The 27,681-nt window shown below is 41.8% G+C and overlaps 1 protein-coding gene and 1 long non-coding RNA gene across 4 annotated transcripts in view; one reads left to right on the forward strand and one right to left on the reverse strand.

Annotated features, from left to right (window-relative positions):
* Positions 1 to 1,673: 1,673 nt before the first annotated feature.
* The window catches only part of GPATCH2L (G-patch domain containing 2 like), a 57,667-nt gene continuing 31,659 nt past the window's right edge, over positions 1,674 to 27,681 (reverse strand). Inside the window, exons 10-11 of one of the 3 annotated variants that reach the window (XR_003398554.1) lie at positions 27,095 to 27,453; positions 1,674 to 2,742 (exon numbers count right to left, since the gene is read on the reverse strand). Coding sequence is in view for 1 of the 3 variants with exons in the window: in XM_026850078.1 (XP_026705879.1) it covers positions 27,281 to 27,453 (173 nt within the window). In the remaining 2 variants the exon portion in view is untranslated. Of the gene's footprint in view, positions 2,743 to 25,670; positions 27,454 to 27,681 lie in introns of those variants that run through there. The other 2 variants (XM_026850078.1, XM_026850079.1) reach the window with 2 other exon arrangements.
* Positions 10,941 to 25,545, forward strand: LOC113480873. The gene is made up of 3 exons (XR_003398555.1): positions 10,941 to 10,952; positions 20,626 to 20,631; positions 20,908 to 25,545. It is a non-coding gene; the product is annotated as an uncharacterized LOC113480873 (long non-coding RNA).

The following is a 27,681-nucleotide window of genomic DNA, read 5'->3' on the forward strand; positions in this document are numbered from 1 at the left end:
AGTAAAGCACCTGAGAACAGAGTGACAGTCTTGTAGGCAGAACTGTAAGGAGATCCAAGCGAAAGAGCTGAAGTTGATGGGTTCAGCTTCAGAATGAGATACTGCCATACTGCCTCCTCATGGCAAGGGGAATTACACACCAGCCAAGGGAGACAAGAACTCACCATGGCTTATGTCTGTTTACACGAGATTAATTACAACATGGAATTATCTTCAAACACTGCTTACCAACCCTTGCAGTTGTCCTGGAACAAATCCTGTTGCAGGAATTTATTTTCACCCTGAGGAGAATACACCACCATGGACTGCTGAAGCAAGACAAACTACACACCTGAGAACATATTAAAAGTCAGCTATCTACAGAGGACCTGCAATAGGACTCTGTGGAGATATGATCACACAAGGTCAGTGGAGACATGACTAGCTCACAGCTATCCCAGTTTCATCTGCTGTTTCCAATAGCTCAGCTCCCGAAAAAACCTGCATCACTATCCTTCAGTAATCAGTCAAGGGTCAAAAGACATGCAGAAACTGTCCCAGAAAATGAAAGTGAAGCTGCTTTCATAAAACCAATTTCTCTTTTACTGGGAGCCACCACAAATCGTCCCTGGTGCAAGTCCTCTTTGATAGGTAGGCTAAGAGACAAAGTGGCTCTGAGTGCTCCAGTGCCACTCCATAAACGCACTGCAAGTCGCAGCCTGCAGTAAATGATCACTAGCTATCGCTACAGTTCCCACTCTATTTCTCGTGCTCCTTTTTGCCAGTCATTATTGTCTATTCAGTCCTTGTTGGATTGTTTTGTGGAGCACTGTGATTAGCACCGAACCAAAATCACCCAACACTTGTGGACCTTTCTTCCCTTTCCTACTATCAGAATGAGATTTCATCTTGATATTCAGAGCCTGGAGACCCAGAGGTCAGAGGCTACCGCACGATCCACTGAGCCACCCAGTCCCTAGATCACAATGTTAACAAATCACCATTTATCTTTGTTACTGCAGCAAGTGTCCAAGGCAAAACAGTGCCAAAGATCACATCTGTTGGGATAACCTATTGATTTGTGTCATATTCTGCCCAATCTCTATTTTATTCTTGCTCAGGCAGAGGTCAAGGCAGGTTAAAAATAACTCCTTCAGTCTGAGGCGCAGTATGAGGAATTTAAAGCCAGCCTGTTCTTCCTAAGGTTGGGGGTTCAAAAATATCCAACAAGCAACAGGAGCAGTAAGCTACAGCAGTTATGAGCAAGAACTTGCAGTCAGGGAACTTGAGCCACAGCAGAGGGTTTTGCAACTTTAAGACTTTTTTTTTTTTTTTTTTTTTTTTTTTTTTTTTTAAGAGAGACAGAGAGAGAACAAATCAGTCATCTTAGTTCATTCACGAAACTAAGCATTACAAAAGTTTACGTGATGTACATACACAGTAAATGCTTTGAAGTACCAGTGCAGACTAGTGCAGATTCTGTTACAGCAATCACACCTCCTAGCCAAAGTACACAGACAAACATCAGCATAATTAATTGTCCTTATTCTAGAGTAAGTTAGAATTTTCAACTTTATTACAGAGATTTAAAAAAAAAAAAACCAAACTAACAAAGTTGAAGTTGTTACTGCTCTTCCTAGCACTAATGTTCACATGTCATTTTTGTCAGAGAACTCTCTAGGTAGATGCAGATTTTTATATTATTTTATCCCATTTCAAAACCTTTTCTAGAGGAGTTAAATTGCCCACACTTTAGAGATATTTTGCCTTCTATTAACATTATGCCCTTCAGGAAATTAAATTTTAAGCTAATAAACATTTCTCTAGCTTTTTCATTAAAGAAACATAATGTACATGCAAAGCAGAAAACACTTCTTAATAGCATCTACATCTCCTAAAAATTTTGCCCAATGATGCAAGAGGAGATCTTACCTTTACTCTAGCTTCATATTCCCACTCTCACATACAGATTAGATGATTAAGAAAGGAAACCAGTTTGTTATTTCATCTTCTTCTAACAACAGAGTTTGACATTTGTACTAGAGCTCAGCAGATTTTAAGAGGTCCTAACAGGTGGACAAAGTCCTCTTTTCCTCACCACACAGAGATTTAAATCTGAATATCATTAGACCACAATACTGCAGGCCTCTGAAGTCTTCTGTAAAAGGAAGGAGATTAAACCAAGCTATGCTACCAGGAGGTAGAAATAAGCACTCCGAATGACAGAGAGAGAATGAAACCTCCCACTGATTACCAGCATCTTGTCTGTAGAAGAGGGGGTATCATGAACCGTGCAACATCTCAGAAAATTCACTCACTTATCCAATCAAATGCCAATAAAATTGCTTCCCTTTCCATTTCCTCCTTGAAACTGAAGGGCAAGTGTATTTTAGGAGTATACTTTAGTCATAGCACTCTGGATGAGAAACAACAAAAGAACTAACTGCCCTTGCGCAAAAGTAGTGTGGCAAGGATGGTGTGCAGCACCTCCCTGTGAAGTGAACAAAGCAGAAACTCCACCTCTAACAGGACAATGGTATAAACTCCCCAGATAGGATGTGAAAAATCTCTGTATAGGGAGGTTTACTGAATTACAGTAGTAAAACTACTTTTCCAACCTAGATGATTCTGTGATCTGTGTAATGCTGTCACAAAAAGCAAAGGAAAAACCAGGAGGGGCTGAAGTTTTCCTGGGCTTACAGACAGGCACAGGGGAGGCAGGCTGGCTCACTTCACACAGCCATTTAACCCTTCCTCAGCATCCTGCAATTTTGGCACAGAGGGGAAAGGCATGTGAGAGCAGACAGGGGATACTGGGGCAAAATCTCACAGACACTACTGAGAAACATGAACATGTTCATCTCTGCCCTGTCACAAAATCAACCTGCCCCATGGTTAAGCAGGCTCACAGATGACTAACCTTGCTGACCTTCACAGACAGGCTTCTGTCTGTAGCCAACAGGTGGAAGAGCCAAAGGGCAGTTTAAGTCTCAGCAATAACACACTCGCTTGTATGATATATGCTTCCAAGTCATCTCCTCCCTTACCATATTCCTTCACTGGCCATTTCTGGAGCCACAGGGCAGGGTCCAGTGCTGGGCTGCAGGAGCTGGCTGCAACAAGAGTTAACCAGCTATGGCTGCTCATTTACAGGTTAAAGAGGAGACCACCAGCACAGGCAGAAGGAAGAGCAGCAGAGGCAGCAGAGACCTAGCAAAGCACTCTCCTCTCTGCTCTCTCTCTAGCGGTTCTGCGGGCGATTACTCCAGAGCACCCAGCCATACCAAAATCAATAAACAATTTCTACGCAGCCCAGGGAACTTTGCCACACTTAATAAAAGTCTCCAGTCACAGTTATGGCTTCATTTCACCTTAATGTCTTCTTTAACTGTCCCTTCTCCTCAAGATCAATTAGAGGCACGTGTAAAGAGAATAAAAAACAAAACAAGACAAAACAAAACAAACAACAACAGGGGAAAAACCTAAAAAGCAAGGTCAAAATAAGTAGCCCAGCTCTCTCCCTCTCCTCACCACTCTCCTGAGGCAAACATGGAAATACAGGGACTGACAGCTAACACATTGGGACACCTTGGTCACACATGCTTATTGCTGCAGCCTCTGGTTCTGGCCACAGATCAGCAAGAGACCAGCCTTATTTAGGAGAGCTAGAGTATTTACTAAGACTCAGTTGAGCCTGTAGAAGACACCTCTGTTCCCTTCAATTTCAATGCAAATTCCAAATACAAAGGGTGAAACTCTATCTATCCTCAAAAGAGATACAGCACAGGCACCTTTAAGTAGGTCTTCATCTTGTGCTGAGATGATCCAGTCTCACTGTGCCAATCATGCCTTGGCTTCTGATGAGACATCCAGAACTTTTCCACTGATCACCCTCTATGCTCCAGTGATTTACAAGAGGAAAGGGGTAATGAAGGAGGGTAATTTCCATTAATAGCAACTGGGGGCAAATAGCTTTTGGTCTCTCCTCCCGCTTTGCAAATTGAGGTGCTAATATTGCTTTGATGTATTGTGTATTTTGATTGAAATATTGAAATGTTGTCTGTGGCTTTTTGGTATCTTGTCTGAAATAGATGGAGGGCCTGGCCCATATGCCAGACCTTCAGTAGAACCTGAAGTTCGTGCCCTAGCTGAGCTGAGTCCACAGGCTACCATGGCTACTGTAGACAATAAAAGCTGAACCAACTCTTGCATTAATTTGCAACATTTTAGACCCATGTAAAGTAAGATTCAACAGCTCTATGCCTCTGATGCCACCACTGCCTTTAAGTCCTTAACCAGAGAAACAGACTGCAGTCATTACACCTCCTCAATTCGTCATACTACTGCAGGAATTGGCAAAGGAAGATTTGCTTTGCATTCATGCCATCAGACACAGGAAGGAGTCACCCGAGAGTAACCCTGGGGAAGCAGCAACTGGAGGGCCTGACCTATCCAGGGAAGACACTGCTGAACTGCTGCCATTTAGTAGCATCAGCCCAGGAAATACTATTTCCACAGGTAATAGTCTAGCCTCTTAGATATCTCTTAAAGAAATGGGTCCTCCCACTGAAAGCATAGCTTTGGAGCACAAAGCATGGGTGTCCTGTATAAAGCAGGACAACACTTACCACCATGCCTCTGTCACCAGCAAAACTTCTTCCCAGCTTAGGCCTTGAATCAGAAGTGCATCTAGACTGAGCCTGGGTCTCCTCTTGTGCCTCCTTCACCAGAAAAAAAGAGCACAAGGGAGGAAGTCTGGGGACAGGTAGACACCATTCTCTAGCTGGTTCCCACTGCTTTGGTAGGGCACACAGAGAACTAAATGCATGCACACAGTCAGCAGGGCAGTCTGGCTTTTGAAATGAAAAAATTCAAAGATGGACAATAGGGTAAGATACAAGAAACAAAAATTCACTCAGCCTTCAATCCAAATCGTATTTCTCTGATAACATTTCCAAAGTGTGGGTTCTGCTCCCCAGCTAGATCTCTATTTCAAACACATCTACTTCTTATCTTGGTTCCTCTTCTTCCTGCCTATACAGCCTTCACACATGTATCTTCCCTGATGACTTTTAATGTGCTTTAGCTGGTGTCCTGAGATGCCCTGGCTCAGGTCCTGAAAATTAAAGACAATTAATTCAACAATCAACAGTTCAGCAGTCTCTCGGGTTTTTGCCATTTTATTTTACCCTGATGTCATCACAAATCATGTATCATCCTGCCCTTCCTCTCCTTGACTACTTGTGGCCTACACCCACATCTTCCTCTGTTTGGACAGTATATTCTCTGTATAGTAAATGCTCCTATTCAAAGTCTGTAAAGCATCAGGGTTAGCTGGACTTCAGTATTGATCAAAACCTTCTAGGGACTATAGTAGTATGGAAAGTGAGGAAAGAAATTAATTTACAATGGTCCCACAGGCTACAGCAGTTGCTTGGGGTTTCACGTTGGTGCATGGACTGCTTTACTGAAAGAACACTTGTTAAATCTCCCAGATAGAAGTAGCACTATTCCAGGAGACCACCCAGTGATGCTTCTTCACAAGACTCAACTGGAAGAGTTTAAAGCTCTTCAGCCACCACTCACTGGATATTGTGAAGATTTTTCAGCATGCTCACACCATGGCAACTCTAAAATAACCCAAGTGTGCATCAGGTGGATTAAAGCATTTCAAAGAAGGTTATACAAACCTGTGCCTGGTTATATCCTCAATTTGAGGCATCTCAGGGAACATTGAGATCACCAAAACATTAAAGAACACATCAGAAACTAATAGGGAGTTAAATATTTCCCATTGAGAAGAGCCTGTGTGGCTGGGAGGAGACCACTCCAGTAAAAGACTGAACGCTACTGCATCACAAGCCTCCAGCAAGAGCAATGATTTTCTTGCTTGAAATATTTTACAGACTGTTTGAGGCTAAGGAAACTCTACCTTTGTTATTTAAATGTGAAATATCTCAGTGACACCCTGCAATAGAGAATTGGTCATCATCTTTAATCTTTAGCTGTGGTTCTACTGCCTGTATGAGTGGGTACACAGCAAGGCCTAGAAACTGTGACCTACAACAGAATGCAGTGACAACCACCACATCTGTAAAATAATAGCAAAATACTGTTTGAGTAGCTCCTGATTTGGTTGAGAGTGTTTGGTGGAAGAGAAGGGGGCTCAACAAAATAGACATGGAGGCCAAATAATGAAGGTCCTAAATTAGCCACTACATGGAGCCAGTGAAAACATCACTTGAAACAAAAGAATTCAGTGAAGGTACAACTGGGACAAAGGTGGCTGGAAGGAGTAGATCTCTTAAACCATCTGCTAGTTGGAGTCAGAAGATAACTTTCTTCTCCACTAACATGTTACTACACCATTTATTACACATCAAGTTTATATCTACCTGAAAAGAACCAGTTAGAAGCAAGACAATCTCCCAGACTGTGACAAAGAAAGCTTTCCATTAATAATCCATAATGCCACCAAGAAAAAAACAGGAGGCGCACAGCATTTTCAGAACTGATCTAGATTCTCACCTGCCCATTCAACCCAGTTTTGCAAACATACACTACAGGTGCAAGTGAGATGATTTTTTTTTTTTCCCCTCAATGTCTAAGCACTTGGCTACATCCAAGCAATGTCAGGAGATGACCGTTAGCTTCAACAGTGTCTTGTCTCCACAGGAGCAAAACCACCTTCAGGGTCCTTATTCTATGGGGATATAAAAGAAAGATCCTCCAGGAGAAGGGTAAGAAGCCATTAACCACAGGTTGTATAAGAATCACCTTCTGACATTGTTCAATGATGAGACCTAGCATGGCTGAAGTACCTTTTCTTTTTTGGAATAAGCAAGTACCTTACGTAGAAGCTTCTTTCTGTTGTATTTCCCAAACACTTGATGGTTTCTATATTCAAGAGAAAACCTCTCTATGCTGAGCATTCAAGGGTCCTTATCTAGCAATGGGAATTGACACTTAGTAGGATGCATAAATGGAGCTGGATCACATAGCCAAACTGAATAACATCCAGTTCATAATGACCTGTCATAATCCTGTATGGGGCAATGAACTAAATGGTTTTCTGAAGGGAGATATATGTTGGAGAGGGAATGGTAAAAAACACAGACTGAGTCTCAGCTTCTGAGAACTGCATTGTATTGCCTGGGTAGAAGAGGGAAATGGAGGGGGCAGCCTGAGAAACAGGTCCCTTTTCCTCAGTCCCTCTACTGCTGCAAGGCTGTGATTTTATACGGGAAAAATAGAGCACCAGAAGGGTCTGGAATAGAAAAAAAAAGCTCTTTTTTCCCTCTGCCAACATGACAGCCCTTAAGGCCCAACAAAGCAACATATCTGCTTGTCTTATTATTTCAAGGATCATTTCAGCTGTGACATTGTATTGCACCCTCCCATCCAGTTGGGATTGCCTCCAGTGGCACTTATGCTTCAATTGAGAGGATAAAGGATTTAATACAGGAATGCCCTGATGCTAATGCCTTGTCAGAGGTGCACAAAGCACTCCAGGTTGCCAAGAGGCCTGACAAATATACAGTCCTTTGGGACAAGGTCTTTTGTGCTTTTTATGGGCTGATGCACTCTCACAACTGGAAGTAGAACTGATAACCAGCAACACAGGTCATTGCAGCACCTGAAATTGAGAGCATCCTGCCCTTTAAATCAACTTGCTTTAGTGCTTTCCTAGATGGAAAACCAAAGTCAAATGTCATGCTCTTTCCTCAAACCCAGACCCCACCAAAACCCAGAAGCAGTCGGAGTAACTGTGCTTCTGCATCTGAGAATTACTCAGCACAGCCCACCTCCACCTTGGATGGCAACAGCATTGTCTGGATTACCTCCCCACAAGCACAAGAGGTCTGGAGAGTCAGTCTCTCAAGCTGTGGAGGAACATTATCACTACATCTGTGTGCACCTAGGCATGCAGAGCTCAAATAGTACTGAAGCATTAGCACTGCCCTCACAGGATATGCGTGACCTCACTCCCCTGGATCTGGCAGACAGGAGAAGACAGAGACCTTTTTGGATTTGAGTGCACACCTCAACAGCCAGGCCTATTTTGTGCTTCTTTCCTTGCACTCCTTTTTTCTTCCTTTTCAAGTGGCAGTTCTTTTCTTCTGGCTTCAGAGACACCTTCAGGACTCCAGAAACCTTCAGCATTCCCTATCTTACAAATTACCATCCACCTTACCTACTAAAAGTGGACAAGAAGAACAAAACATCTGTGCTCAACAGGGCAGATTTACAGAGCTATATATCTCTACATATAGAGGGGCAGGGCAGGGGCAGGGCAAGCTGAGAGTTGTTTGTGGATATGACAGCAAACTTGAGGGTAGGCTCAAGAGACAAAAAGGTGAGAAAGAGTGATCCCTGCATTGTCCAGTGTGTTCCTCATTCCGTCTGAGACAAGTTTGTCACTCCTGTGAAATCTTCACTTGGCCATCTCATGCTTCCTTGGTAATTCGACTGCTTAGCAAGCATCTCTGTCAGCAAACTTTAACCCGCCCTTTCACAAGTGGCAGCCTGCCGTAGAAGGCAGCCACTTTACCAGGCAATAACACCTGCTGGAAAGAAAATTCCTGTAAGCAGATTCCTTGTGACTGAAGCAGCAACCTTGACTAGTCACTTCAGAGCCCCGTTACATCCATAATGATACTGTCTCCACCTTTCCCTTCCCCCCAGCATGAAAGATGAGTGGTTGTGTGGAACGAGTCCCCGAGCTGTGATGGGAATCCGTCTCGCTTGGCTGCAAAAAATATATATATCCTGATATGGCTGTGATGAATCCTTTCATTATTCATCTGCAATTGCCCTGCTACTGCTGCTGTTCCGTTCTCTCTCTCTCTCTTTCTTTTATAAATAAAAATGGAAACAGATTAATGACAAATGTTGACAGAGATTGCTTTTAAACAGCCACACCTGAACATGGGCTATGGGGGAGGAGCAGTGGCAGAGCAGCATCAGAGGGATGTGGAGACCAGGAAAGACTAAGTGAGAGATGAGAAAAGATAAAGATGCTCACTCCAACTGGGCTAGATGAGCAGTGACTGGAGCAAGATATCTTTCTAGTGATGAGGACTTCAATTTACTCTAACAAATGAGCTCTGGATTAACAGAGCTACGTATCCAAACTCTTTGAAATAACTAGCAGTAGTTAGTTGTGCTGTCAAAGATACTCTGGAGTGAAGTTTGCAGAGACTCCAACAAAATATTCATGGAATGAAATGGCAACACACAGAGGGGCAGTTACACACAGCAGTCCCCAGTGATGAATAAATAATACCTGATAATGCTGCTTGTCCCACTCCACCCCTGGTGACCAGCGAACACCAAGGCTCTAGTTTGTACAACTGCCAAAGCCACTTGTATTTTGGGAATGTGGGTCTGACAGGCAAAGACAGTTCGTGACCAGTCAGGCCACAGGCTGACACAGTGAGTGAGTGCATCCAACAGAGGCAAAGCTGGCCTCATGACGCTTTCCTGTCCATTCCCACTGCATGAAGAAACACGTCAAGCCTTTTACTCAAGTAGCACTCCAAGAAGCTGCACTGTTTATTCCTACTTAATGTTTCATCCTCTTACTGAAGAAAGAACAGAAGCAGGAGAGGAGCAGCAGAGGTGTTATCCAGGTCTTAGAGAAAGAAAGGAAAAAAAAAAAAAAAGACCCACTTTGGGTTTACTTCTGATCTTAAAATAACTCATTGCAGCCATTCTGAGTGGATTGGGCTGCAGGACACAAAGAGCTCTTAAAGTGCTGCCCTCTCATAACCAAACTATATCTGTCCTTTGTAGATCCTGGCACATGTGCTCCTGAGATGAGCTGCAAGTTCTCATCACACAAGTGAAAGACCTGACCTCCAAAATGGCCAACTGTGTGCGCCACACACTGCTGCAGCATCACAGAAGGGCAGGGAACTGCAGCCATTGCACCTGCCTTAGTATTTAGCCCAGCTGTTGCATCTCAGACCTTCTAGGTACTGTGTAAACCCTGCACATTGGAATAAGTCTCCTCTCCCCTATGTGAGGATGATGACACTCTTGCCCTTCACATATACTGATGTCCTTTAAATCAGCTGGGGGTCCAGAGATTAAATTCTTTTTTTTATCATTCTTGTCTCTGTTTTTAATCTCCTCCTCCTCCTCCACAGACAGCTTGAGCTCTGTTATCACTTCTCTGTGTATCTCCACCCCTATGGTGATCTCTAGCAACTGTGGTCTCATGCTCTAGGTCCCATGCTTCCTACCTCAAGCACCACCTATCCACATAAAGATACCGTGTCTGCTAAAATCACCCTCTACCAAACCATTTCCAAGGCTATCTCACCTTACTGCGATCGGTTACACCTCCTAGCTAGCTGCTCATTCCATCAAAGTGTTTGGCATCACATTTGAGAGCAGACGTGCATAAACTCATTGCTGCTTTCTCCTTGACAGCCTCCCACTTAACTAAACCCATTTTCATCCTTCCCTCAGAATTGGTCCTGCTCTTTTGGTGCCAAGCCACCCTCCTGTCCTCCTGAAAGCACACTGCTTCTTGGACTCTTTTCAACAGCAACTAATGCAAGACATTACAGCACAGAAGCCTGCGCCAACATCCAGTGCATAAACAAAGACCAGATACATGAGAGTAGAGAACACACTGTCAGCATTTAGTAACAAATACTAATTGCGAACAAGGGGATAGGGTTCTCCATCCCTGTTCTCTCAGCAGCCAAAAGCCATCTGAGCCAGGAGATGTGGCCATTCACAAACCTAGGATCCGTTAATCACTGAATGGCCCCCTGCTCAGCATCTGACTGTCTGCCATCAACTCGCTTGGTGTCTGACTGATACACTGAATGGATAGACAGCCTCTTGGAGTTTTATTTGTACCTTGCTAGTGCCGGGACACTGAAATATAAAGGCCTTTAGGGAGGCAATTTGAAAAGCCTTTCAGGCCTGCCGTAGATTTGCCCTCTAACTTCCACAAAGTATTGACTTCTCTCTGTCCCTCTTATTTTCCTGAGAAAATTGCCTTACATCCCATCCCAGAAGGCTGCGGAGCATGCCATCTGTGGACCTCAACGTTTCGGTACTTCTGTTGAAAGCTGTTGCTAAGGCCAGATGTCTTTTTTAGTAACATTCTCATTCACCAGAAAGGCTGGTTCTCATCACATGAAACATGGTGCAGAGATACTAAGTATTTTCCATCATTTCGCCCCACTATTCATTACTTCATATAGATAAACAAATCAGTCCCTCAAAGAGAAGAGATCCACATGAGAGACACTTTGGGTTCTCTAGAACAGGCAAGTCCCTTCCAGTCATAATCCCTTTTTAGGAAGCATATATGGTTATGTCACAGGAAATGTCCCTTCTCACCTCAGCTAAACACGGTGTCAAAACCCCTGAGGAGTGCCTGGGAGGAACACAGCTCTTAGAAGGGCATCTCCATGTGACTTTACAACTCCCCAAAGCACCTCTTGTACCTTTGAACTGTGTGGAGTTCCTATGAGCTGCTGAAACCCTGGAAAACATGGGGTGGTGGGCACAGGCCTGTAAGTGTTTGAGCCAAAGTTAAAAGCTTGGTGCTATCAGTTGTGTCTCCTTCATTCAAACCATTATTCGCCAGGAATTTCTCCCAGCCCACCCATCTCCCCAGCCCCATCCTGCCCTCCTGCCTTTAGCTGCCTCTGGCACTCCTCACATATATCAACTGAGCTGAATCAACTGATTAAAAGAGCAGAAATCAAGACATTTTTTGCAGTTAAGGGGGTTGATATGAGTTAAAGGGGTCCAACAAGTGAAAGATGAGCAGCAGGAGCTTACAGTCAGGCAAGGGGAGACAATGGGGTGGAGATGGAAGGAGAAGGCTTCCCCTTTCAGCAGAGAGAAACTGTTTACCTCACCTCATGGCCTTGCACCCCGTATTTCCAACACAGAAAATAATGTCGCTAAAATTTCAGTCAACTGTGAAGACTTTATAGACTGCTTTAAGATGTATTTGGATAAAAAATTAGTAAAGAAATGTAAGGTCAACATCCTTCCAAACTTCTACATGCTATAGGGTTTCAGCTCCCACAGACACTCAAGGTGATGATGGAAACCCTTTGAGTGCATTGAAGATGAATTTACTGCCCCATGCAGTCCACTCCACATGCTGCTCTAGTCCTCACTGTACTTCTTGGTTGATTTTAACCTACACAGCCCTTCATGATTCAGTCTCAGTCCCCCCAGTATCCACCCCCCTCCTCAGGCTCTGGGGCCAGAAATTGCAGTTACTTGCATAGTTACTTAGGACAGCCTCATGAAAATGTCAGCTGTTGCCCTGACTTGGAAACATTAATAACTTGGACGGTTGTCATTTTCCAAATGAACACCCTGTATTAACCCACATGAAGTTTTAGCCCTACCACCAGTGAGAAGATTTGAATTCTGTGGAAAGACAGAAGATCTGGAGTCTACTGACCTTCACACCCCATTGCAAAGTCTACCTTTTACTCAAGCTTGAGTTTAATGAGATGACATGAAGTGCCTAAGTAATGGGGTATAGTATTCATATGGATATAAACTGCCCAAGCAAAGGCCTAGTCCAGCCTGTCTCTTTTTCCTCCTTTATCCTGCCCCTTGTATCTCACAGCTTTGCCCCTTTGCCCTTGTTCTGACTCTTTCCTGATCCTCCCCTCAGGTGACAATTTGAATTTTAAAGCCATTTACACTCCAAAAGGTGCATAATCAGATTTTTATCCTGTACTTTTCTGATGTGACTTTTTTATTATGACATCAAGTACTGACCCATAATAAGGATGTAAATGCCCACTTTAATGTCTATTACCAGTATCTGCAGATGCATATAAAATTATAGTATCATCACATAACTACATATTAACCTCTTGAGCTCCATGACAGACAAACTCTCCAGGGAACACTGTATTCCAATTTTCAATTACCAGCAGTAGTTCAGTGACAAGCAGTAGAAGTTGTACTCATCCATATCCTAAACACTCAAGGTACTTGCAGAATGATAGAGTAGTCACATTCTGAATACACCAGTTCTGGTACTTGGGTCCTTCCAGGGAACAAATACAGTTACACTAATGTATACATACAGGTGGGACATAGCTTACCCGAAATAAATTTGTGGTTTTCAGCAAAGCTGTTTCTGAGTCACACGGTAGTGCACAACCATGACTTTACCCACCGTGGTCAGCAGAGAGAAGATAACGTGTACAACAACATACCCTGTGTCATCTTTTATGCTTCTGTTGAGCAAACAATGCACTTTGCTCAGAAAATGCCCATTTAGCACAGGTGTAAAAGTGCAATGTGTGAGCAAGGAATGATATGGTCCATAATACTTTATTGCAAGGATAAGGATAACACAACTGCAGCTACCTGTCAAATCTCAAGACAGTATTCATAAAAATTGAAACATTCTGATTTTCATCTTTCAGGTTAATGGCATCTGTTTATATCAGAAATGGGATATTCAGTTGTGAACAGAACTGCCAACCCACGTCTGCCACAAGAATCCTACAAAAACTTGGCGAGGGAGTTGGGTTTTGGTTGTTTTGGGTTTTTTTTTTTTTAAAGATACAGTTCTCTAGAAGATCTAGACCTGAGCATCAATGGAGAGAACAGAACAAAACAGCAGATAAAGACAATAGTTAGTACCATTTTGTCTTCATACCTTTCTCCTCTTTCTGATACAGCTCAGACAGATGATTGATTCTGGTTCCAAAGAGGGTCTCTGACCTGAGGGCATTCTTCCCAAAATATACACTAAGATTTCTGATATTTTAAAACTCTGCTGAATTGGGTATTAATAGGCAGCTTATGATTTGTTAAACAACAGCCAGGTTTTCTGCACTGGACAGTCATTACTCTAGAGTTAAGGGAAGAGAATCAGAGGACAATACTTGAAATATTAGTGTAAGACACGAGTCAATAGTCATATCATCCTATGACGTTCAGGTAAAAGCATACAAAGTGTAATGGCTCAAGAGCAAGTTGTCACCTACCTATTACTCTTTCTGGAGTTGTAGCAGACAAGCTATTTCACAGCAGATCCTCTGTGATACTATGCATTTGGGCTGCTTTTCCACTTCCAGTTCCTCTGAAGTCTAGGAATCATTGGTATTTCCAGAGACAAAGTATATGTTGGAAAACTAAAATACCCTATGAGGAAACCCCAATAGAAAGTAAATACATACCAAAAATTCTTAGCTCAAAAATAAATAAAATCAATCTATCTATATACACACACTTATCCGGTTACAGATAAAAATACTCAAAAGTGACGAAATGAACTGCCATCCTAATTCATCCCTCTGTGCATATGCATTACAATAATGCCAAATCAAGTGATCATACAGTTTATTTTCTGAGATTCTGGCTTCATACGGAGGACAGAGCACACACCTGTGGAGAGGTAAGGGCCAAGACTTGAAGGAGATTGGGTCCGAGTCATTTGCTGCTAAAGACAGAAAGGACAAAGCAGGAAACTATCAAGGCAAAGTTCTTGTGATGAAAGCAATCGATCATCAGCCCTGGAGAGATGCCTGCCTGTTGTCATATCTCTGATATGTGAGAAATCAGAGAGCGACTTCAGCAAGGAGGACAGTGCTCCTCAGCTCATCAGTAATTGTGGCTGGATTTGCTGAAGCTCTGAGTGCTCAGATGCTATGGAAATCTGTAGGAAATGAGATTTAAACCAACAAAAGGCTACAAAGTAAGCCACTCCAAATCACTAGTGCTCAGGTATCTCATCTTGGGCCCCTCAAATTCAGAGGTAACTCCTGTTTTTTGTTTCAGTTACTCCAACCTAAACTCCACACCTATAAAATAAGGGTGACAATAACATCCAAATTCTCAGCACATAAATAAATAAATTCATTAACTTTCTAAGATGCCATAGCAGGTGGTACTTCGAAGACACTAGCAAGGAAATGACTTCTTCCCTCTTCAGAGTAGAGTCTGGATGCTGTGCAGTAAATAAAGCCTGAAGTCAGTCTAAATGAGGAAAAAAACCCCAAACCCAAGCAGCTGTACATTTGGAGTCTCAACCCTCCTACACTGACTGAGGCAGGCACTAGTGTGAAATGGGAGTGGGGAAACAGGACAGGACACACAACCCTCAAACCCAGCAACAAATCATGCAACTGCTTGACTGCATTGTACTGTGCACGCAGAAGGGCACTGATTACAGCAACACTGGCCACATGAACTTCAGCCTTGTTTGTTATGGGAACAGAAATTTTCCTATTTGTTTCTTTTTTTATTGGTGGGGGCGTGTGTGTGTGCGCACGCACGTACATGTGTGTATATCACACCTCACGGTCCCTATTCTCTCTCCTGGGAATCAGACCCTGTACTCCTCATTCCCACTCCTTGATGTCTCCACAGTACTTGAAAGGACCAACAAGGGATAAAAGGCTCATGAAAGCTCCTCTTGCTACTCTTGTTTGTATAGGCTTCTTTCATGGTGACATTGCACAGCCAGGAAAGAAAACACAGGACTTCTTTTACTCACCATACACTCAGCACTGAGTGTCTTCACCTTTGGCTTTCTCAAAATGGGAATGCATGTTTCCAATGCATGTTTGGGTGAATCCAAGCACTTGCAAATTATGTAGTGAAGCAGGATGAAAAGTCCTAAGGCAATGTTGGTGAACCTCTCAGGAAGCTGGTGCCAAAATTACTAGAAAAACATCAACATCAGTGCTGGCATTAGCTTAACAGAATCACTATTTTGCCATCAGTGCCCCTGCAGGCAGTATGTGAGGAAGCAGCCATGACACTTCTCAAAGTAAGATCTTGTTCTCATCTTTAGGTACTTCCCTGTTGCTCCCCCACTAGAAATAAACTAAATTAACATCATTTAGCATTTTGAAACTCTATGTTTCATAAAAAACCCTCTTATTTAGTATCTGCTCTTATTGGAAAATTGCTTTACTTCAGTAGAGAAAAAAATTTTGTACCCCCAGATTTGAAATAGCCTTTATTTAGCTGCAAGAAATCCTCCATTAGTATGTAGCAAGTCTACTTGTAGACATCTGTAGTTTCAGTTGATTCTCTGAGCTGGAAAGTATGAAGCAAGCATGGTCTGAAAAACATCAAAATAGCAAAAGCCACCACAGTCAGCCCTGTTACTGAATTGACCACCAGCTATTCAAACTGAACTGAGAAAATTCTCAGCCCTTGGATGTAAAATAAAGGAAGTGTAAACAAGAACCATTCAGATTTTTTTTTCTTCTTTTTTTATAGAAATGCCTCCAGTTATCAAATGAAATGCTTCATTCCTCAGGAAAAAAAAATGTAAGTAGGTAGAAGACTGAACTGGCTCATAATGATTTTTAGATATCTGACATTTCTGATTGTAACCCATAGTTGATAATGTGTACTAAATCTAGGCACTTCCCATAAGAGAACCTACTGTTAAGAGCTCTGTTCTCCGTCATCCCAACAAAAATCAGCACATTTCTCCAGGAACACTTTCCAATTCTCACAGGTGCAGTCTGTAGATGAGAGAGGAAAGTGATAACTTTTTAAAATTGGACACCCTCTCTCCTAATATAGTGTTGAGAACCTGAAGCAATTTCCAAAGGATCTTCATCTTTTTGTTTAAAATCAGTCAATCAACTTGGGATCTCATTTTTTACAATTTATTCATTGGAACAGTTAAGACTGAGGGAGTCCTGTTTTGTTCCTTCCTTCCATGAGTGTGCATAGCTATCAATACTGGGACACAAATATATGCAAAAGAAAATTCAAAATCCACTACTCATTTGATCTTTGAAGCCACTGCTATCATGGTAAAAAAGAATGATGCCAATCTATCTTAAAAGGATGTTAGCACTGGCAAAATGAATAGATACCCATTAAACTATCAGTGGAGACTGACCTTGCTCATCTAAATGAAATTCCTTTTGGACTGAAATAATGACTTGGAAGTGAACAGCTACTTAAGAAACTCTGGAATTGTTTCAAATTCCAAGCAAGGAACATCTCACTTGTCTAGAGACAACTTCATGACAAACTGGGAAACAAAATTATTGCAAAAAACAAAGAATGGACATGATAAATTACCTCAAATCCTTCACTGAGGTTTTCAATTCAAAGGAAGAAAAGCATAGTAACTCCCTACAGACCCTCAGGTTATAGTTTATACTTAAGGAACCAGTCAAGGAAGCATGCAGATTATTGGACATTCCGATACCGTAAATCTAGTTAGATGTCAGTGAAACCTCTTCTCCCACACTCAACTCAGTTTGCTTTATATCAGATAAAACATTTCTTTCATATATTGATTTATTTCTAGTTTTTATAATCAGAACAAAGATTCTGCAAGAGTCTCATTCAGACAATACACATCATGTTTAAGACAAAGGACTACAAGCAAGGATCTCCTTTATTTACATGTTATCCCCAAAATAGAATCCTAGGAACCCAGAGACCAATCCCTATTGAACGGTTAAATCTTATGACCACAAAGAACATTTGAGACATGCACAATGCAGGTCTTTAAAGATTTTGAGTAAACCTGTTTGAGAACTGTCTTCAGGTAAGCCCCCTGGGACAGAAGGATGAAGCTAGAATGTAACTGATGGTATAGCTTTGGCTATACCATCAGTTTGGCTATACCAGCTTTGGTCTGGTGTTGCCAAACTTGAGAGAAAATTCAATGGCTTCAGCAGTGCCCAGGGGCTCTGGTCAGGCCAGACCAGTCTCAGTTCATGGCACTCTTAGAAGAGCTTCCAGCAGTGAGGTCCCACATACACCAATTTGGGCAACAAAAACAAATGCTAGCATGGGACATTAACACTATGTCCAAGACTTGAGATCTGAAGCAACAATTCAAATGTGGCACTATTCCATCACTGGAATTTTACATTCATTTAAAAACAAAGGTACAGCATAATCTATTTCAAAGCTGAACAAGACATTGCTCCCTAATGTTAGAGAACACACTACCAGAAAATTGCTTCCTCCAGTCCCACCATCTCCTCTCAGATGAGCACAGAAGAGCTCCTCCACTTGGAGAAGCCTACCATCTTCTCCTGCAGTGTGGTGAAGGGCACATCTACACAGAGGCATCTTCCTTATATACATGAGAGGGAAAAGAAGCAACAACTGCTATAGTGATTAAGAAAGATACTGCATACTCTTGGCAAGGTAATAAACCCACCAATGCCCTCTCTCATTTGTTTCTGATTTCAGTGCAATGTGCAGGCAGTTCACACAGCTGAGCAAATGAGCTGAGACAGAGCTGCTGAGCTGAGCACATACACAGGCAACACTGTCTCAAGACAGCAGAACTCTAGCTGCTAGTACAGCAAAAAGGGGGAACCCTCACCAAGAACACTCTTCAACTGAGAGATCGTGTAGGTTCTGATGACTGCATACTCATATGTCATACTACTCAACAAATAAAGTGGCATGCAGAAATGATGCTTCATTTCAGTTGGCACAGATAAATTTTTTTCTCACTTCACCTTCCCATGTATATTTCATAACAATCTTTTGGTAACAACAACAAACTTCCATCACCATGACTTCTCCCTGCGTTTGCCAAAACACTTCCAATTTTTCAACAGATCTCTATACTGTAGAAAAAAAGTCTTCTGTCTTCTCTGAGGTTCTAAACCAGAAGCAACAATAATTTCATGCAGACTGGCCTTTCACTATAAAATTGACCATTCAGTATCTTTTGGATGGCTCTGTATTTATTTCAGTGGATTATATTTGGCTACAACATTCCTTCCATAAAGCTGCTGTCTGCAAATTGAAGCCTGAAGATACACAGTAGCTACTGCTTCCCACAGTATTTTGTTCCAATGGTTAATCTGTCCTCACTGTCAAAAATTTACACCCTATTTCTAACTTGAATTCATCCGGCTTTAGTTTCAAAATCATTTTTATGTCTACCTGCTCAAGACAAGAGACACTTTATTACCTAGTATTTCCATTTCCATAAAAGACTTTCTACCACACAGGCATGATATCTCTGATGCTCTTCTGATAAAATAAACAGACTGAGATCTTAAGTATTCCAAATTATAAAAACTGTCAGTCCAAAATTGCACTGTAATATTGCTAAAGGAAATGCAATACACTTTGGAATAAAGAAAAAAAAAAAAAAGATTATTCTTACTTTCTAGGATCTTTTACATTGAAAATTGGTGATAAGAACTTTAAATTCAGAGTCAACTGCCTAAATATCACTTTTACAGTAGTGTTACAGCAGCGTCTGGGCAGCAAGGGCTAGCATAATGTTTAGATAGATGAGTATATGAAGCCTGAATAGCAATACGGAAGCAAGTGTTCCTGCTTCTATAAAGAATACTCTAAGTGTAGACACTAAAACTGAATGCAGATGGATGTGGAATACGGGGGATTTTCATGCAGAAGCATAATTAAGGGTTAAATGACAAGTTTTACAGTGTAAAGATTATGAAAAATTACTTACATGGGTTAGTGGATTACATAGAACTTGTTGATGGTATACAGGTAGATATACATGACAAAGAAGCCTAACTGTAAAGGAAGAATAGGACTTTTCAACCTTGCTGAAAAAAAATCATAGCAAAAAGCAGTGTCAGGATGTTGATATTAGGAAAAAACTATTCCAAGAAAAGATGCAATTTGCTTATAAAGAGGGTAATTAATAAGAAAACTGATGACTAAGAAAGATGAACTTGCTTGATGTTTTTGAAAGTCAGATTTCATGTCCTTCTAAAAGTCCAATTAAATCCAGTTGCAGGATAAATACTATAGCCAAAAGGTTCACAAAAGTTTTCTCTAGCCTTGCAAAAACAGTTTGTAAATCTTTCTGAGACAGAACACTAGGCTAAGAGAATGTAAAAGGAAAGTATCACTATATAGCTACTTTTTTCTTACAGTACCCCCTAGGCATCCAAATCCGGACACTGTGAGAGATAGACTACGAAGCCAAGAGACCTCTGGACTGACCCTGTGCAGCTTTTCTTATGCTGTTTATCCCATTTCCTTCAGAGGTTACAAGGAAAAGAGGGCAGCTTTGCAAAACCCTGATCATCCTCATAATACTGGCAGCTCTGCTTTAAGACAATGAATGCTCTAGGTCATACACACAGGGGTCAGCAATCCTTTTTCTGAGTATTGTCTGTGGGTATACATATTTTACATCTTTCTCTCATATAACAGGTTGTGCCAGCCCATTTTCCACTTTTACCAGTTCTTTGAGTTGGTACAAGAAATCTCTTTTCCTGGTATGCCAGTTAACACATCTCTGTCAACTTACTAGAGTCACATTAACAGCCAGATTTACAGTTAGGAAGGTATTTTACCCACATTAAAGTGGAGAAGGATGTTGAAGGTTCCCTCTGTCTCCACAACATAAATCTGTATGTCACCTGACTGAGGGCCAGCCATGAACCAGTCTCCAGGCACTGGTGACAGTTTAGTCTCCCTGCACTTGCCTATAGCACAGTTTACTTTCTTAAGAATGAGACACTGTGGTATAATTAAGACATTATGTTCTCTATGCCGAGTTCAGTCTTTGTACTGGGTAAAAGTTAATGGCCTAAGACAATCTTGCCTTGCTTTCTGTATAGCAAGTGGTCCCTTATGCTTTATGCCTTAAGAAGCATTGCTGTATTTTTCCCATATTTGATGGTACAAAAGCAGGATGTCTCAAGCACAAAACACAAACTGGACTAGAATGCAGGGGACAGACACAGTAATGCAATATACCACAATGAAAAAGTAAGTTTGTCCTCCTTTGATAGTCTCCTAACAGACTATTAAAATAAATTTTCTGAACAAGTGATTGGTAGCATCCTTCACTTTTGCTTCACTAAAATGTTCTCTCGTTATGAAACTGTTCCTAAGACAACAACGCAAAGTTCTTATCCAGTTTACATAATTCCTTTTTGGATATCCAGACACACACACTGTTTTTTGTAGCAGCTTACTACAGTTGGAAGGACAGCACTAACCATCTCAATGTCATTATTCAGGAATGCTGGCAAGACACACCTTTGCATATCACAAACATGAAGCTAATCTATCATTTAGTAGCACTAGTCACAGCCACTTATGAGTTTCTCCCAGCTACTGTTTTGTTGCCTTCTTCACTCTTTACTGTACCTTACCTTAAAATCATAAATCCATCAGGCCAGAAACAACATTATTTTAATTCACACTTCTCCAGTACCTACAGACTGGGCATTAAGCCTCACTAGAACCCACTGGAACTACTGGAAATGTGCATAAGAACTACTAAACATGCTCCTCCCAGCTCTTGATTTCTCTTTCCCTGAATGTCCATCTGCTCCCTGTACATAAAGCCCTGCTTGCAAAAGTATGTCATTATAAGACTGGTCTCTATCATCTGTGAAAAACTGTAACAATTGCATGAGGTCCCCAGTGACAGGAAGGGGTATGTATCATGTCACCTTTTTAAAAAGGCAGGAAGAAAGTTCTGGGGATCTTTCCTACACAGGCTAGTCAGCCCTACATCAGTCCCTTGTAGCTTTATGGAGCAAGTTCTGGAAGCCATTTCCAGGCACCCAAAGGACAAGAAGGTGACTAGGAACAGGCAGCCAGATTAAATGAGGGAAAATCATGCCTATGAACCTGACTGCCTCCTATGATGAAATGACAGGCTCTGAGAATGCACAGAGGGCAGTGGATGCTGTTTACATTGACTTCAGCAAGCCTCTCGATGCAGTCATTCATAGCATCCTTATAGCCAAATGAGGGAGCTGTGGACTGGATGCCATCCACTAAAAAAGGTCAGCACGAAATTGGTTGAACTGTCAGGCTCAAAGAATAATGATCAACGGTTTGAAATCTGAGTGATGGTCAGTTACGAAATGCATGATACAGAAGACAATACTGGGATTGATACTGTTCAGTGATCATTAGTGATGTGGTGGAAAGAGACAGAACATACTCTCAGAGAACATACTCTCAGAAATAATGGCATGTTGGGGAGGACAGCCATGGATATACTGGAGGGGGGTACCACCTAGAGGAACCTTGACAGATTGGAGGAATGAAAAGACAGAAACCTCATGAGCAGAATAGTTCAGTTGGAATGGACCTACAACAATCATCTAGCCCAATTGCCTGACCACTTCAGGGATGACCAAAAGTTAAAGTATAATAATTTAAGGGCATTGTTCAAATGCCTCAAACACTGACAGGCATGGAGCATTGACCACCTCTCTAGGAAGCCTGCTCTAGTGTTCGACTACCCTCTCTATACAGAAGCGTTTTCTAATGTCAAGTCTGAACCTCCCCTGACACACCTTTGAACCATTTCCATGTGTCCTGTCACTGGATACCAAGGAGGAGAGCTCAGCACCTCGCTCTCCAGTTTCCCTCCTCACAAAGCTGTAGAGAGCAATGAGCTCATCCTTCAATTACCTTTTCTTCAAACTAGATAAACCCAGAGTCCTCAGCCACTCCTAACAGGATAGGCCTTCCAGTCCTTTCACCAGCTTTGTTGCCCTCCTCTAGACACGTTCAAGGACCTTCGCAACCTTTTTAAATTGTAGAGCCCAGAACAGCACACAGTATTCAAGGTGAAGCCACACCAACACTAAATACAGAGGGATAATCACATCTTTTGACCAGCTGGTTATGCTGTGTTTGATGTACCCCAGGATGCTGTTTGCCCTCATGGCTGCCAGGGCACACTGCTGACTGCTGACTAGCTTCGCCAGAACCCTTTCTGCAGGGCTGCTTGCCAGCCACTCCTCTCCCAGTTTATACTTGTGTCCAGCATTACTCCGTCCCAGGTACAGAATCTGGCACAGTTAAATTTCATGCCATTGATGATTGCCCAATGCTCCAATCTATCTAGATTGCTCTGCAAGGCCTCTTGTCCTTGAGAGGTCAACAGCACCTCCCACTTTAGTATCATCAACAAAGTTGCTAATGGTGCACTCAGCTCCTGCATCCAAATCATTGATAAATACACTGAACAGAACTGTCCCTAGAATCAAACCCTGAGGAACACCACAGGTGACTGGTCACCAGGCAGATAGAGTCCCATTCACTGCAGTCCTTTGAGCCCTGCTGTTCAGCCAGTTCTTCAACCAGCACACTGCGTACTGGCTCATTTTGCAGTTGGACAGCTTGTCCAGAAGGGCACTGTGAGGGAAGTATCAAGAGCCTTACTGAAATCCAGAAAATCTACATCCACGACCTTCCCTTCATCTCCTAGGTCAGTGACCTTATTATAGAAGGATATCAAATTAGTTAAACAGGACTTTCCTTTTGTCAACCCATGTTGATTGTGCCTGATGCTTGCATTGTCCTTTAAATGCCTTTCAACAGCACCCAGTATGATCTTCTCCATAATTTTTCCAGGTACTAAGGTTAGACTAACAGGTCTGTAAGTTTCCTTGTAAACTGGAATAACATTGTCCAGCTTCCCATCAGCAGGGACCTCCCCAGACTCCCAAGACCTTTCGCAGACGATTGAGAGGGGTCCTGCTGCAAGATCCACAAGCTCCTTCGGTTCTTAGGGATGAATCTCATCCAGCCTCATAGACTTATGAACATTCAACTGATACAATTGGTCCCTTACAATTTCAGTGTCCACAAATGGAAAATCAACATTCCTGCAGTCACAGTCCTCCAACGCAGATGACCAGGCAGTCCAAGGTCTATCAGTATTATTAGAGACTGAGGAAAAAAAGCTTTGAATGCCTCCACCTTTTCTTCATCCCGATTTGTCAGGTGACCATCTCCAACACATATCAACCCAATGTTTTCCTTAGACCTTTTCTTGCTATTAATGTATTTCAAAAAGCCTTTCTTGCTGTCTGACTCAACACTGGCCAGTTTAAACCCTAATTAAGCTTTGGCCTTTTGTGTATTCTCCCTGCATATGCCAACCACAGCTGTATAATCTTCCTGTGAAGCCTGACCTTACTTCCAGAGATCAAACAATGAGTTCCAAGATGAGTTCCCTGTTCAGCCAAACTGGTCTTCTGCACTGCTTGCTTGACTTTCAACACAAAGGGATTGCCTGCTTTTGTGCTTTTAAAAGGTGGTTCTTGAAAACAGACCAGTACTCATGGACGCCTAAGCCCTCAAAAGTAGATTCCAAAGGGACACTGCTAACTAGCTCACTGAATAGCTTAAAGTTATCTCTCTTGAAACCTAGGGTAGCAACTCTACTGATCATTTTTCTGATTATGTTAAAAATCTTAAACTCAAGCATTTCGTGGTCACTGTGCCCAAGACAGCGACCTACCATCACATCTTCCACAAGTCCTTTGCTATTCACAAATATGAAGTCTAGGAGGGCATCTTTCCTAGATGGCTCACTGAGTGCTTGTGACAAATTATTTTCAACATACTTCAGGAATTTGCCAGACTTGCTTGTCACAGCAGTATGGTATTCCCAGTTATGTCTGGGAAGTTGAAGTCTCCCATAAGGACAAAGACAGAAAAAAAACTGGAGAGAAGACAAACCTGGAAAAAGACTGGAGAGTCCTGGTGGACAAGTGGAATATGAGTGAACTGTGTATCTTTGAAGCACTAATCACACACTAGACCTCCTTAGTAGAAGCACAGCTACCAAATCAAGGAACATTATTATTATTCTTTTCTACTCATCTGAAGCACTGTGTCCTTCACTGCGAGTACTGTGTAAGTACTCCATGAGTTCTAAGGAATCTGCCTTAGAGGGAAAGAGACGAAACAATGCACCTAGTTCATTCATCGAAGAATGCTGCAAATATTCAAATCTGCATCAAGCTACTGAAGTCTGAAAATGAATTTTAATAAATACCCTGGAGTAACAAGATGTGTGATTCATTTAGCATGTCTACCATTCCAGAGAAACAAATTTGGTTGAGAGTCTGACTGACCTGCAAATGGATTCTAACTTATAAATAGAAAAGACAAAGGCAGCTGCAAGAACATGAGTCTCCTGGCATTTCAGAAAGTTGACATGGCAGGAAGTATGGCTTACCAAGACAAGGCCTGCCACAGTTACTCCTCCTTATTGCCACAGGTACATTCAACCTTTAAGGCAAGGAAGACCTCCTAGAAGCTTACAGCCTAAGTAAGGCTTAACCAGATGAACAGTGCTATTGACCTCAATAGGAAAATCTGATAAATTATCTTTCCCTGCCCCTAGAGAAAAAAACTCAACTGCACAAATCTTCTTTTAGGGAACCTCCCTGTCACTGAAACAGCCTACAAGTTAGGTTACAAGGCTTCCAATCCTAAAATTTATCTGCAGGTTGTAAAGAGAATGTGACCACCTTTCCTCCTTCATTGTGTTCATTAAGTACTAGACAGCCAAGCTACTACTCTTCAGGTTTACCTTCTCATTGTATGTTCTAGATTACAGGCCCTACAGTGCTGAGAGTTCTTGTGCTACCTCTTAAGCACCATTGCTCAAAATAACTACAAAATAAAACAATCCAATGGCTACTTTAAAACAGGAACACTCCTCTCTCCACAAAATCCTTACAGCTTGTCCTGTAATCCAAACTGACCTCTGTACTCCTTCAGCAAGGTAAAAAGGCTTTCCTGTTCTAATTAGTTCTAAAATGTACTACCACCAAAAAAAAACCCAACAAAACCCAAAAGGGTTTGAGAGGGATTTACATGGACAGATCTGACAGTTTGCTTGGGCTGTGAAATATAAATCCAATTTGGATGTCTCCTCAAGAATAAGTAGGTATTAAGGGATCAGACACGGACAGCATGTCTGTAATATAACTGTATTTGTCAATCATGATTTAGTGAGTCATTCAATTTTTGTTTTGTGTATGTTATGACCATTTAACATTTTAATACAGAGTTAAATATAAATCACTGCTTTATATCCTCATAATCAAATTTGTCCCTCAGCATTTATAAGAAGAGCAGAACACCGCAAAACCACTAAAAACATGTAAATTTTGTTACCTGCTTAAGAGTGCTAACTGCACCTTCACATTCAAAATGAATTTTACAAGCTTAAGCAGACCTGTCTGAAAGTTCCACCTGGTGAGGAAAGCAAAAAGAGTTCTATGCATACAAATATATCCTATTTTTAAAGGACTTAAGACATGAGGCCACCTGTTCCTTGACATATGCTAAGCAGGTATATATTCTAAAAATATAACCCAAAATAAGCTCCAGAATAATTCAAGAAAAGTAAGTGGAGTGTGATCAAGAATTCAAGAAAAGAGAGGGAATAAATCATTATCCATATATTCTGCAACACAGAAAGTAACAAGGGACTAATTGGAAGTGCTATGAAGAGAATCTCTTTTGTGTATGATGCGGAGTAAAATACAATTATCAGTAGGTGGAGACACCTCCAATAGATACAGCAGACAATACTTTTTGAAGGGACAGAAAACATGAGACAGAAGCAGTCCGATCAATATCCAGAATGCTCTGAACTCAGGTGATACTTTAAATGGCTTTTTTGTTCAATGGCACATTAACTTCAACAGCAAGCATCATTTAGAAATACTAACAGTAATTTTTTAATTTATATACCGAGAAATGGAAGTTTTGTATATCTTCTACCATACTCCAAGGATATTCAAGGACCCAGGTTCCCTCCCAGGACACCAGCTTGCACATTTATGTCCAAGTAGTTCTCCTAAATCCTTATCCAGTAGGACATTTAGGAAAAAACATGCAATACACAAGCAAGACTAAAGACATTCAGAACAAAGGAGAAGGAAAAGGTCTAACAGACCATGCTGCCAGTGAGCCAATGGCAATTTCTGAATGGACAAGCACCATATTTGCTTCACTAGAAGCAACATGATTTGAGTCCAGTAGCACATGGCCTGCAAACATTCTGCTAATACAGAATTCAGGTTTCATATTTCAACCTATTTGCATTCCCTTCTCATTCCCCAGCCAAGAAATCCTCCTGGCCTAGAAGAAAGCAGGGGGAGACTTTTGCCTCCCTGAGCAGTAGTGGGACTTTCATCCAAAAAATGCCAAATCACAAACAAGCAACATATCCAGGAGTGAAGAAGGATCTGAAGACCCAAAAGAAACTGTACATGACCCAGCACATATGAGCTGGCATCAGGGAAGGAGATGAATGCATAATAAATACATCAATAGCAAGAACATTTTTAAAAGCTACTGCGGTCCCAACACTGATTACCTTTTTTAAAACAGATTCACAAACATGGTTTAGGTATGTGGGGCACGCAGATCAGCCTGGATGATGGCACACATCATGCACCAATACTGAAGATGTCACTACTGCCAAACAAGATATTTGGGGAAGACACACACCAGTCAAACACTTCTGAAATCCAGAAAGCTTTTACAGTTGCAATACTTCGTTTTAGCTGTATCCAGGACTCTTCTCTGGTGGCATTTTAAAAAAGTTACTGGAGGCAGCAATAGTTGCTTTCTCGACTGCTGGTGTTTTCCCTGTCCACTCAGAGTTCTGGGATCTCAGAGATGGTGTTGCTGGTAGCTCTGACTCTGCTGCATCCATGGGGACAGATAAAGTTGCTGGAATATAAAATTGCAGGAAAGGGGGAACAGAGGAAGAGAGTAGGAAAGGGCAATAAAAAAAAAAGTTAGAACAAGTGACTTCATGGCAAATGCCTCATGTATATAATTTCTTACATGAAGGTGTTATTTACCGAGTTCCTACAGCTTCCCTTGCCAAATGCCTTTGAAATACGGGTTCTTGACAGCATTAACACCTTTGCCCTAATGATTCTCATATTTAGGCCT

This window comes from Athene cunicularia, assembly GCF_003259725.1.
Source record: "Athene cunicularia isolate RWA chromosome 5 unlocalized genomic scaffold, athCun1 chr5_part1, whole genome shotgun sequence".
Lineage (NCBI taxonomy): Eukaryota > Metazoa > Chordata > Aves > Strigiformes > Strigidae > Athene > Athene cunicularia.